General features: G+C 41.1%; 1 protein-coding gene across 25 annotated transcripts in view; it reads left to right on the top strand.

The window, feature by feature from the left end:
• Window positions 1–14,258, top strand: part of DTNA (dystrobrevin alpha) — a 338,390-nt gene that overhangs the window by 307,018 nt on the left and 17,114 nt on the right. For 16 of the 25 annotated variants that reach the window (XM_073898312.1, XM_073898313.1, XM_073898311.1 and 13 more), the window contains 2 exons: window positions 6,341–6,437; window positions 8,170–8,190. In XM_073898312.1, coding sequence (XP_073754413.1) covers window positions 6,341–6,437; window positions 8,170–8,190 — 118 coding nt within the window. Of the gene's footprint in view, window positions 1–6,340; window positions 6,438–8,169; window positions 10,819–14,258 lie in introns of those variants that run through there. The other 9 variants (XM_073898317.1, XM_073898329.1, XM_025886811.2 and 6 more) reach the window with 2 other exon arrangements.

Raw genomic sequence — 14,258 nt, 5'->3', positions numbered from 1 at the left:
CAGATGTTTCTGGGGGGTCCATCCCAGCCCTGCTCTTCAGACATGTTAACATCCAGGCACCGCAGGCTACAGGCTCTGCCTGCTCCCAGCGAGGCTCCACGCTTGCTCTCCCCAGGCTCATGCACCTGTCTAGATGGCAGGCCCGCCCAAGGCATGAGTTATAGAAGGGAGATCTATGGAAGCTGCAACCTGGGGGAGCTGCTTGATGTGAACAGATCATGTCATACTTTGAAATAACAAAATAATTTAATGGAAGAATCAGAAATTCTTCCTTTTCAAATGATAGAATCTCTGGTCCTACCTTCAGGGAGATGTGTTAGAAATCCTTGCACATCCTACTACACCATCTCCCAGAAGGGATGAACATGGGAAGGAAAAAGTGATATTTCATATCATCATCCTCAAAGGCATATAAAAGTAAATGCCTGCTTGAAAGAATCTTTGCCTAATAGGATTATGTAGGCCCTCCAGGCTCACAAGTTGCAAGTCTAACATAGACAGAAATATAACTGAATAAACCAACTTAGAAATAGAGTAATCATTCATCTACGCATCAAGGTACCTTGTCTCTGTCTGGAATGTTCATTATACCTCTTCCATTGATTGCCCCATTCTCTGTTGGAGGCATGATGACTAGGAATTTTTCATAAATGTTTTCATCAGATCCCCTCCTTAGCATTTGCTTTTTGAAAGTCTTTGGTTCTATTTGGATGATGCAGTCTGAGAAGGCACCTTGATGTGCCTGGGTCACTGATGATAGTTTTCCAACTGATATTTCTTCCCTCCTTGACATTACTATCTTGGAATAGACTGATAATTCTAACCACCCTCCTGGCCCTGCCTTGTGGGCCCTCCCATAGACCCAGCCAAGCCCAAACCTATGCTGAGGAGTCTGACTCTGTGAGAAACTTCAGTATTTGGGGGGCTCACTGTCAGCCAGTGGCCCATACCTGAGGCCAGAGGCCTGAGGCCTGAGACACCTAAATCCCAACGGATTTGTTTGCCTGCCTCCATATTCTACACATTTCTTCTACCTGGATATTTCTTGAGATGCTGATAAGCCACTTAGTCCATACTAAGCACTTTCACAATTTGGGGATTTCAGAGAAACCCTGACATCCCAGGTTAAGAGAGCTCCTTTGGGTAGTCTAACTTTTATTCTTTAGACATTTTGGACTCTAAAACAATGGCCTCTTCCACAGTTACTTTGGCCTTTGTTCACACTGAGGGGTGGCCATGTGAAGCTGCCATGGGAACTCTTTGATAGAGATCTTCTCCCTCCATTGCAGCCTGCCTGGGTCTCTTATTGAGAAACTAAAAGGAGAAATTTCTTTCAGCTGGGGAACAGGCAAGGGGACAAAGAAACAGAGCTCTGCTTTTCATGAACACATAGTTTATTTTTATCTTAAGAGCACTATGACCTTTCTAAATAATCACATGTCCATTTGCACATGAGCCGCAAGAAAGCTGCAAGCCAGGATTGCAACCCAGATCTGGCAACTGAATGGGATCAAGTGATGGACAGTTCTGTGTACTAATCTGACACTTCCTATGCACTAAGCTCTACATACACTGTCCCAGGTAATTGCTGTAACAAAGCCGGGAGATGGACACTATTATTTTACTCTTTGTATAGATATGGAAACTGAGATTCACAGAAGCTAAATAATTTGCCCAAGATCCCACACAGTGAGTAACACAGGTGGATTCCATCTCCTCTTCGTGGGTCTTAATTATCTCCTGCTGGACTGTTATTACTCAATTGATTCCTGTCCTCTGGTCCATCTACACTGCTTTCAGATTTATCTTTCCTCATTTTATTATTCATTTAGTTCATTCAGTAAATATTTCTAAAATGCAGTATGCCCAGAATTGAGTTGAGAAAGATACTGTCCTGGTCTCGCAGAATGTGTGGTCCAGTAGGAAAATGACATAAATCAAATAACTGCACAAATAAGAAGATAATTACAAACTGAGATAAGTGCTATAAGGAATCTTACTTTTAAATAGAGACATAATTATCAAACCTGCCCTTCACTGCAGTCAGAAAAGAGTACCATGAAGAAGGATTGTTTGAGTTGAAGTATGAAAGATGAATACATAGGAAATGGGGATTAAGGGTAGCAGAGGGGCTGGAACAGCTGATGAAGGGTGCCCTGGAAGAGAGACCAGATGTGCAATGACCAAATGGCAGTAGCGAAATCTGGCACTTTTTTTAGGAACTGAAAGATCGATAGGCCTAGAATGCAGTGAATGAAGGGGTGTACGGTAAGAGATGGAGCTGAAGATGTAGGTAGGGGTAGACCACGATGCTGTGGCCTCACAGACCATCTTGAGGATATTGCTCTTAATCCCAAAACAGGAAGCCATGAAGGATGATAGTTACATATCGAGCCAATACAGTGAGTTAGATTGTAAAGTCAGACTCACATGAATCAGAGATCTTACTCCAGTACTGAATTTTACTAATAACTTCAAGAATACAGGCAATCAAGAGGCAGAGATGAAGCAGAAAAGGTCTGGAATATTCCATATGGTCCCTGAGGTCTTTCCCTTCTACATTTGGGTAGAGTTTTTGAGGGAGATTTTGCAAATTTATCTAGCGAGCCTTCCTTAAACTTCCACCACCATTTGGAACTGGGCATCTTATTTGGTATCACCATATATAGCAATTTGTTTGAATTTTTATTGTATGCTCGCCATCATTGTTTTGAACTTATTTCTCCTCTCTCCTCCTCTTTCACCCAAGGATAAAAACCGTATCCTACTCATTATTTTATTTACAGTGTCTTAAAACAAAAGTGCTGAATGGATGTTTGTGGGATGAATGGATAAGCTGCAAAACTTGAAGGGATAGCTACAGAAGTGTGTTTGCAAAGACAATACCATCTTGTAAGATGAAGAAAACATTTATTAAAACTGTGAAGCAACTAACTTCACACTACAAATTTCACAGGGGAAAAAAGTATAATTTCCATGTCTATACCTTGCCCAAAAAATAAGCATTTTATTTTATACCCCCAAAATTACATTATTTTCAATGTATATAAAATTATTCTTGAAGAAAACTTGCTAATATAAGTTGAATTTTTTGTTCTATTAATTAAAAATGAAAGTATAATCTCTACTGCAAGTCTGTAGTTTCCAGAGTTGAATTTAATAGACTAGTTTAATTTTTTAATTATTTTTGGGAAACAACATAAAGTTGAGTACTTTTTGTTTTACCACAGTGATATATTTTTAAAACTACCATTGTCTCTTTTCACCGCAGTTTCATGAATGACGGTATATTTTTTAACTTTTTACTTTGGAACAATGTTAAGCCTACAAAAGAGTTGTAAGAATATCACAATGAATGTCCTTCTATACTTCACCTAGTGATTGCAAACATTTTACCACATCCTTCTCTATCTCCCTCTATATGTTAATATATAACAATTACATACACATTTTTGATGAGTCATTTGAGAGTAAGTTGCAGACGTCATAACCCTTTACCCCTAAGTACTCCTGTGTATGTTTCCTAGGTAAAAATGTATTCTCTTATATAACCATGGCACCATCATCATATTCAGGCAAGTTAATATTGATGTTTATTATTATCTAATAGACAATCTATATTAAAATTTTGCCTGTTGTCCTAACATTGTCCTAAGAGAAAGCAGGGTTGGTTTTTTTCCTTAAGATTTTATTTATTTATTTGAATAAGCACGAGTGGGAGGGGCAGAAGAGGAGGGAGAGAGAGAATCTCAAGCAGACTCCCTCCTGAGCACAGAGCCCAATGCGGGGCTCGATCCCAGAATACTGAAACCAAGAGTAAGACCCTTTACCTAACTGCGCCAACCAGATGCCCCAAGCGAAAGTAGGTTTTAACACACATGCAAAATTAGAAATAATCTGGCAGAATCTCAGAATAAAAGGCATTCCTTTAGAGATGTAATACATTAAGCTCTATGAAAATAAAATCACTACTTAGTCCTTGTTTTCTTGTTCCTACTTGGAACCATAGAAGCTACACCACAAATTTGTTAATCAGACCCACATTTGGTAGCCACTTAGAGAGAAGATTAAATAAATACTTATAGAGAAGATTAAATAAAGACATTATTAAGTGAATTTTTTAAAAAAATTGAATTCAATCAAATGCATGAAAGAGTAGATATCAGAGGCACCTGGGTGGCTCAGTCTGTTAAGCGTCTGCCTTCTGCTCAGGTCATGATCTCAGGGTCCTGGGATGGAGCCCCACCTCGGGCTCTCTGCTCAGCGGGGAGTCTGCTTCTCCTTCTCCCTCTGTGCTCTCTCTCTCTTGCTCTCTGTCAAATAAGTAAATAAAAACTTTTAAAAAAGAAAGATTTGTTTTGAAAGATTACTACTATAAGAAAAAAGTACAGGGTACCTGGGTGGCTCAGTTGGTTAAGCATCTGCCTTCGGCTCAGGTCATGATCCCAGGGTCCTGGGATCGAGTCCCGCATCGGGCTCCCTGCTCAGCGGAGAGCCTGCTTCTCCCTCTCCCTCTGCCTGCCGCTCTGCCTACTTGTGCTCTCTCTCTATCTCTCTGTCAAATAAATAAATAAAATCTTTTAAAAAAGAAAGAAAGAAGTACAAATAAGTGTTTTTTAATGTTGATTAATTCTAAATTAATACCAGTTAACTTTCTCTCATAGTTTTTAGATGCCTTTCTTAGTATTTCTTATCTACAATATTGGAATTTTACTGCAACCCTCTTCACAAAGTGCTCCTCTGACCAAAAATCCAAAAATTACAGAGCAATATCTGGAAGAGAACTGGAAATATATCAGAAACATTCTCTATCCTTCTGCCAAGCCCTATTGTGGGTATATTTGGAACATGATGTGCAGACAAGGTCAAAGATAAAACAGCTAGTGGATTTGTCATTGAAGAATATTTTTGAATGGAGCAAGGCTTTCAAAATTAGAATGTTGCAGCCCTGGAAGACAAAGACTAAAATAAAATACCATTAAAGTCTATAAAATCATGATGTTCCTTGTCCTTTGGGACTCAGAAAAGAGGAAACTGTAAAGAAAATCAAAGGAAGGAATGCTCTGAGAGTAAACCTTAAGTGGCAATAAAAGCCAAAAATACAAATATATCCAAAAAGAGTTGAGACATGTTTATAAATTTTAAATTCATAAATCATTAGAGAAAGCCTGTATCAAAGCAAATTAGAAATGTTTCATTAATATCCATAACCTGTCCTCCCACAAAATATCTTTCAATTGGATGAGTCATTGACCTGTGTCAGCATGACATTTTTATATTGTCAGTTTTTCATTTCAGAGTCTCTGCTCTAGCTCCACTTAATATTATGCCTATGCTATTAAGACTGGGCATATCAATTCATACATTAGCCCATGGTTAAAGCATCCACACATTTTTAAAATATAAGTTCCAGTATCTCAAACTCAGACAAAAGCCTTTGGGACAAGGGAAAAAATTGTATGTATTATTCACTAATGATCATGAAATAACAGATTTGAAATTGACTTGAAAAATAAACATAGACGTCAGAAATGTGAACCATTAACATTCTTCCCCATACTGTTTCATTTCTTTTCTCTCTTTCAAAGGTATATTTGGTACCTCTTAGTGTCAATATAAATGATAGAGTAGAGATTGTCCTTTGTGGTTTCCATTCTTGCTGACAGTTTAATAGAAGTTCTGCAAAACAAACAAAATTAAACAAACACAAATCTTATAGGTTATTTTCAGTTAGAACAATTGTGTAGGAACTCCTTTATTCTGACTTTGCTTTATATAAAGTCAAACCCAAAGCAGAAAACTTAAATTGACTATAAAAATTCTGTACTATGAATATTTCACCTCTGAAAGGCACTGCATTGCATACAAAGAATGGAAGAAATGAAAAATGAACTCTTAAAATCCAATTTCCAAATATTAAGGTATTGGTATTTCCTTTGAGATTTACAAAAGGGTCCTTGGGTTTGGAGGATCTATGGGATTGACCCTTTTCAGGGACAGTTTGGCTTTTGGGTTTGTTGTCTCAGGGAGCTCGGTGGCAGAGCACAGGGCCCAGGACATAGTAAGCATTCAGAAAAGAGTTCACTAAATGGTTAATTCAAGGTAGAAGTGGGGGAGGGGAGGGAATATCCAATAGGATTCTAATTCTATTTTAGTACGACTTCTAAGAAACAAATGTACACCTCATGTTCATTCATTTGACAACATCTCCGTGCCTGGAAACCATGTCAGAGATCCAGAGATGCCCTTTTTCTGGTGGTCCACTCCTGCCACAAGACTGAGAAATGTGATCAGCTCAGTGGGTTGAATGCTGTTCTGATGACAACTGCTTCTTTCTTAGACAGCGCAAGGATGAGCTGGAACAGAGAATGTCTGCTCTCCAGGAGAGCCGGAGAGAGCTAATGGTCCAGTTAGAAGGTCTCATGAAGCTACTAAAGGTAAGACGTTTGAGTAAATATTTCCTAGACCTCTGACTGTGGCATTTTGTAAAAAACTTTCACACATAATGTGCAATGGTTTTTCCAATGACTATATGTGATTAGCCCCAGAATATGGCTTCAGTCTCAGATACAGGATCTTTTCTTAGATACATCAAATGATAGCAGTCAATGACAAGGCTCATTCTTCTCCATTTCCTGGAACCAGACCACTGACGTCCTTCAAAGGACAACTTCTTGGCTTATTTCCAGTTCCTATGTCCTTGAAAATAATAAAACTGAATTTATTTAGGAATACTTTACATTTAATAGCTTCAGTAATTCTGAATAAAGTGAACAGAAGCTAATGTCTAATTCAGAAAATGAAGATATAGCCATGAAATTTTGGGGGTGACTACTTTTATTAAGAGTAATAACTTAATATCGGTGAAATATTTCATCTCATCTGTGTGGCTTTAGCAGCAAGTCACATAACTTCTATGAGTCTCAAATGCAAACTGTAAATAGGAATTTGCTCTCTTCAGGTAGAGGGTTTAATAAGATGACCTAGGGAAGTGCTCTGCAGAGTGCTGTGATGTCATTCTCACTGGGAAGTAGCATTCTTCCTTTCATAAATCCCTATTCCCTTCTTCGGTATGTACTAAATCACATTCCACATCACAGGGTGACTAATGATGGCCCCTTGGCCACAGTTGGCTCAGTAGGGAAATCAGTGCTATGTGGTTATCCTGCCTGATGTAGACAAGCAGAAACCACTGTGGAGTGGAACTGGGACTTGCCAAACGCAGGAACTGAAACTTCTGATGGAGTGAGGAAGGCCAGGTCCCTGGGGCAGCTCACCTGTGAGACAGACATCCATACTTCCGGTCCCTGGGTCTCCCACATCCCTGACACACCATCATTTATTGTTTGTCCCTTTTTCTTTCTTTCCTTTTCTTTTTTCTCTCTTTCCTTTTCTTTTTTCTCTTTTCTTTCTCTCTTCCTTGTTCCTTTCTTCCCTTCTTTTATTTATTTAATAAATACTTGTTGAAACCTGTGTCCTGGCACGGATATAAGTGTGACACTTCTTTCTTTTGTTTTCTCTGCTCTTTTTTTTTTATTCCTTAGTCAACTTTTCCTGCCATCAGTGTTGGGAATGCTTTATCTTCTCTAAACGAAATTTCCTTTTCAGACATGTAAGGCAAAGAACTCAGTTTTTGTGGTACTGTATGTATGAAGACAGGACTCGATAACTAATAACCTCTTACTGTTTCTACCCTATTTTCTCATTTGACGATCCAGAAAAGCTCTTTCTGCTTTCCTTTTCAAATATACCAAATGAAGAGCGTCGATCTCATCTTTCCCTTCACTGAATGACAGGAAACCTTGAAAACAGCCCCCCACTTATATTCCCATAGCTTCTGTCACCATAGCTATGTGACAGGGGTCCATTTACCACCAGCCATCTTCGCATCCACCTAGCTAGCCTACCCGAGCACAGTCTATCAGATCAGGATGTACAAACACCAGGAGAGAGGGATAGACCACATTGAAAGATGGATGGACAGAGGGAGGAAAGAGATGGTCTGTCTCAAATACCTAAATAGACGTGGAACTAAAAGTCACCAAGGTAGGAGAGGCTCCCATTAGAGCCATGTTGATGTTTCCCCCACCTTGCATTCCCTCACACTGTGTACATGCTCTTGCTGGAATCCTGGGTAATCTAACTGTTATTGATTCAATCTTTCTGTAGGAAGAAGAACTGAAGCAGGGAGTAAGTTATGTTCCCTACTGCAGGTCTTAACTAACTGTGGAGGGGCCTGCCATCCTGCTGTTTTTCTCATTGCTTTTGCCTCTAATGTATGTTCATGCTTCAGTTTGGAAAGAGAAAAAAAAAATCATACTAATTTGCTTCCCTTTCAATGTAGTGCTTGAATGGACACATATAAAATTTAGTGTTTTTTATAACTATTACTACTGTCGGCATCCAAACAAGAGCTATTACATCTTTTAGAAGAGGGGAAAAAAAAATTGTAATTTGTTGGAACCTTTCTAGATCTCCAGCAGTCTATGTTTCAAACCAGTCTCATGCTTTTCTGGGTTGTTGATCAGACCCTTCTCTTAGTAGAGAGACACCCACCGCCGCCACTAAAGTTACATTAAGAGAAACCCGCAGCACTCAAGCTACCCTCTACGTCCTCTCATGCTGTTGACCATTTAGTTCAGTTTCCATTTTAATGGAAAGGTGTGGGACCTCTTTGTATAGAAGTCAGCCAGTTGCATCTCTTTTCATTGCATAATTATTAAGCCCTGTCCTCCCCGTCACCAAAATGTATTCAATCTAAGAGAAACACTGTACTCAGCAAGTGTTCACTTCCCACTGTTTAGTTCTTGCAAGCAGAATTCCTACCATTGGTTCAAAATAATCTCAAGAGAACAGGTAACTTTCAGGCTTTTTCATATCACCAAGAACCTTCCTGCTCTGGGAGTTCACAAGGCCCTTACCTACATCTTCTCTGGAAACAGGAGCATTGTGACTCTCTAACCGTAGTCTAACTGGAACCCTATGCCTGACCCTGTGGTCAGGTCCAGAGCCAGCAGAGGAAGTAGCATACTCAAAAAATAACAATAACAAAATAGAAGCAAAATAACAGCAGCTTTAATGTCCAGTGCATGTACCAAGCTGTGTATGACAGTATATCCCACTTGCTAGTGTTATCAGGAAGTTTCATATTATTTCCTGGGATCGATTAGAACCACAGCCTGTCCGATTTCAACGTACCTTTTATTCTTCTGTATTCTCTTTCCTGTTATTCATTGTGTGTGTTTGTGTGTAACAAAGAATGTTTGCAAAATGCTGGACACATTTTTACCTTTCATTCCCATGGTCTGTAAAAAAGGAAAGTGTGAAACTAATCTGTAATGTCAGACAATAAAGACAATGTATTACACTATTTTGTATTTTGTGAAAAAAATTACTTGACTAGAGTCAAATCTGAAAGAGAGGTAGTCCCCCTGGGTGAAGGATGGACACATATAGCCTGTATCGTTGCCTGTAAAGCCACACACGGGGCATTGCTATTGTACTTCCAACACACTTAGATCATGCTAGAGAAAAATGCCTTGCTGTGCTAGCAGCTTCTCTTTGCAACAGCCTCTTTTCTTTCCTGTCTCTGACTTAGCATGTGCACAGAAAAAGGAAAAAAAGGCTCAAATGTAACCTTCTTCCACTTAGTGGAGAGAGAGGGCAACCATCCTCTAGTCAGTCAGCCTCGCTTGAGCCAGAGGACCCCCTTTCCCACCTCTTCCCAGGCCACCCGTTCTGGAAAGGCTCAGTGGACCAGTGGGTTCATGAATCCATGGCTGCCCAGAGCCAAAGCACGGCTGCTGGCGTAGAGCAGTATACTGCCTCCTTGCCTTCCAGCTCTTCCCAAGGAGCCCTCCACGGCTCCGCGTCTCGGAGGCAGCCCTCAGTTGGGTCCTGCTGCAGGGGCTCTACAGGGCCCTCACTGGCAACACCCAGATGGCAGCAATGCACTCTCTGGGTGGGGAGACCGTTTACTCGTCTTTACTCCTTTGCTTTTTGCTTGTATACTCAAGCCTCTTCTCGAAAAGGACCCGAGGTAGCTTACAACAACAGACATCAACAATGGCTTCATAAAATAAATCCAGAAAAATCAGAAACGAAAGAAAAGAAAATGCCAATATGCTCATCGTAAGGGACAAGGGTGTGCCTCTGAGCTTTTTGGCGAGGAGACAAAAAAAAATAGGAAAACATATTTGGTGGTTTTATCAGAACCGAAATGCCAGTTCTCAAGGGACCAAAATTTCTGTTGGCATGAAATATAAGGAAGTCTTCCCTCGGAGCTTTAGAGAAGGAGTGCTAAGTAATAAAATGGATAAATGCAGCCACAGATGTCAAGTGGCTGATTATTATACTGACCTTTAGTCAAAATTAAAGACAGAACCCTGTCTGGCCTGATCCAGAGCAGGCTGTTCTACATGGAAATGAACTTATGCCATCCAAATATATAGACTTCCTTTGGTATAACATGATCTAAGGAGAGAATTTAGAGGTTTTAGTCTGGCGTCTGCTTCTAAATTCTGTTTTTATTTATGAGCCTTACCCCTTTGGGGACATTCTCTTTGTAAAATCAGATTTCAGACACTGCGCACAACAAATTGTGCTTGATTTAATAACCTCTACTTGCTTTATCATAAGTCTGTGTGGTTCAATGTATTTTACTATACTGGTATATATAATTCCTACTTATACTGTTTCTTGTTAGAGGTAACGCATGAATTTATTCCCCTTGAGGAGAGAACATGAATAAAAAAAAATAGTGCCTGTAATATAATATGATGATTATGGTATCATAAGCAATAAATTTTTTTTACAAAACTTGCATCAAAATTATCCTACCCTCTTTCTTCTTTGTGTATTTTAAGATTTATTGAAGGAACCATAAGAAGAACACTCATAAAAAGCTTAATAATGAAGGCAGCTGGGGTGTAATTGCAGTTGACAGTATGTTTCAGAGTTTCTGGTAGACTTCTAGTGCCAAATATCACATCCCAATCTAAAACCAGATATCCCGGCTTTGAGTTCAGAATGTAAGGTCTCAATAAAAATTTTTGTAGAGAAACCGCTGGTGTTAGACCTGATTGTAGGGGGTCCCCGCTCTTCACTCACACCTGTAAGATCTTGAGTAAGTCAGTTGGCTTCCCGGGAATTTATTTCAAACACACTGATAAGACATGGCTCACGGGACTGTTGCATAGATTTTCAAAGATAATGGATGTGAAAGCACTTTGTAAAATACTATATGCATGTCAGAGACTGGTATAAAACTGCGTATAGATGTATACACATGCGTCCAACAATATGTGAACTTCTCTAACTGGACCCATATTTTACACACACGCATGTACACACACACACACACACACACACATCCACTTCTCCTCCTTCCAGTTAACTAAGTGTCTCAGTCAGAGGAGGAAAGTGAAACATTTCAAATCCTACCTCCTGCCCCCATTTTCTTCTCTCTTTACAACTGGAGGCCCCGTGAACTCAGGAAATCCTGGTCGCTCAGGTCCCCACTTCTCCCAAACACATTATAGACCATGAACAGGCCAGAAATGACAAGTTCTACCGGCATCAGTTCACCTTCGTTTGTTCCCCTTGCGCATCCTCTCTGGTGGGTATCCTGGGGAGAGTGGTGATGCAATCACAGGTGGGATAGGGGCGTGGCGGGGGGAGTTCACCCAAATAACCGACTGTGATATTAGGACTGACATCTAATGTTCAAAACATATCCTCTCAGACTCTCTCACTCTCTTACACAACCTTTTTTAAAATTAGGGATCAGTCCGTTAATTCTAGGAAAGTAAAAATTATTTCTCTACTTAAAAACCTGAGGAGATGACCTTCTAGTTCAGATTAAATCTAGCCCTTTTTATGGCGTTAGAGACCCCCAAACCTGGCACCACCCCTCACCAGCCTCAGTCCCCTCCATCCCCCACAACGAACCTGGCTGGCACATCCACCATCCTGGCCTCCTCACCCTTCCCTTTCCTTGCTCATGACACTCCAAGGCCTAGAATGTTCTTCTCTCCTTGCCATACATCCTCTCTTCTGCCCCGAAATCGCCACTATTAAGACCCAAGTCAAGTGATGCCTCCTGCCTGATCTGTCAGAATTAGTCACCTCATCTGTATGCCCACAGCACGGTGGACACAGCAATCCCTACAAGGATAGTCAGTGAATGTGTATCAGAAGAAAGGATGGTAAGAGGGTTGAACATAGCCAAACACTGCTCTGCTGAACCTTCTCAGGCTGCTAAGGAAAACTAGGTGGACTGGGCTGTGTTCCCAGTCAAACCTGAGGCAGACTTTTCAGTCAGGGGGAGGGTGTACACCCCTGTCTCATGGTCTTCTGCTCAGCTGTGGCTCCAGGCACTGTTGCTTCAGCGATTACACGTTTGGTCCTTTCCCTGAAGCCTCCCTCATTTCTGGTGCTGAGAGGAAACCAAAATGCTCCCTGGTAAAGAATCAGAAAAATGTATGGATCTTGTCAGACTTCTTAAAAATTGATACAACAGCAAGTTGAGTGGACTCCGAGGATGGAGTGCAGAAATGAATTTTTCATTTATTCGCTGGGAAGTGAGCTATTTTTAATATGATGTATGTTTTCCTTCTTCCATAAATCAACTCTCCTCTCAGGAATTTTAGATCTATATATTGATCTGCATGGACCATTGTCCCTTAAGTCTTCTCTCCATTAATCATCAAGTAATTTCCAGGAAAGGATGTTCACAGAGATTACTCACTCTAACTCTTCTGAAGCTGTTAGCAAACAACCAGACTTCATGACCAGGCCAGAGGCCACCATCTACGGGGGTCACCACCTGAAAATGAAACCCAGTGATATCTCCACTGATCTACCCCAATGCCAAGAGGCAACTGCCCTTTCCTAGTGACCCTAGAGAAAGAGCCGGAAGGAAGGCCAGAGATGACATTCCCAGTGGTAGGTCCCAGGAAGTGCATCAAACTGGACAAAGAGACATGATCAGCCAGGGAGCCAGGGCCTTCCCCTCCCCAGAGTCTGGACATGCCGTGGGCGTTGGGAGTTGCAGGGAAGATGCCACTGAATCTTGTCTCCAGCACAGAATCTCCACTTAAATTCTTCACATAATCAGACTGCTTGAAATTGCACCAATAAGAGATTCATTTAGGAGATGGTTGCTACCCATCATTCACACACTGGTGTAATTTAGATTCAGTCCGTTGTTTTTCCCTTAACACATAACTACAGTCAATTATTTTTCTCTTAACACAGAACCACTAATAGGGATTTTGAAGGAAGGAAGCAGGCAGAGAGAAGTGGGGAAAGTTGGTTTTGGAGACCAGGCATCATTAAGCAGAGCGTTAGGACTGGGAATGCCTCTAACACAGTTAGTGGGAGAGCTCAGGGCGTGAGAAGGGGAAAGAATCGCCGGAGGTAAGAGAATTACAAACAGGAAGGTTAGAAGGGCCAGGTTAGTGCCCAAAGGGGAGGGGGCAGCCCCACGGGCACCCTGTACTGGAGAGCCCAACGGAACGGGTGCAAGCAGCTCCAGGATAGCCATTAAAATACTGAAACACACACCCACAGCCCCCATCTGAAATCACTGACTCCAGATATGTCCCAGGATTCAGAACCTCAATTTGCAGATAAGAGATTTGCACCTGCATTTCTGTAGCAATTGATAAACAGCCCACAGGCTCTTCCAGCCCTGGGGCGCTCATACTGCACCCCATGACCCGGGCAACTGAAAGGTATTGTCCAGCCCAGCCAGAGCCCTAGGTGCTACTCCAGCACCACTCACTGGTGGGTCCAGGTCCTGCACCTTCTCAGCCTTCAGGCTGCTAAACCTTTCTCCCGTTAGTGAAGCCTGTGATGGGTGGTCACAGTGGCTTCGGTCCTCAGAAGCGGCTGTGAGGCTGTCGGAAAGCCCCAGGCTTGTAGACGAAAGGCTGGGAATCCACTTTGTTTCTGCCAATCTCTAGCTCAGAGGCTTTGGGTAACCCAGTTATCACCTCTGAGCCTCGGTTGGCTAACCTGAAAAATGGGAATATAATACTTCGTATCATTGCTAAGAGGATTAAATGAAATAGTTGGGGTTAAATTGCTTTATAGACTGCAAATTGCTATTCAAATATAAGCAACTATCATTCCTAGCACCAATTATGAGGAGAATGAAACCAAACAATGTATGTAAAAGTGCTTTGGCCCCTGCAAGTTACATATAAAAGTACAGTTGTATTATTATTATTATTATTATGAACCTCCTACCCCAG

This window comes from Callorhinus ursinus, unplaced genomic scaffold (assembly GCF_003265705.2).
Source record: "Callorhinus ursinus isolate GAN/ISIS: 27379988/994484 unplaced genomic scaffold, GSC_fseal_2.0 scaffold11, whole genome shotgun sequence".
Classification (NCBI taxonomy): Eukaryota; Metazoa; Chordata; class Mammalia; order Carnivora; family Otariidae; genus Callorhinus; species Callorhinus ursinus.
Note: the sequence above shows the minus strand (reverse complement) of the source record. Positions and strands in the feature narration are given on the sequence as shown.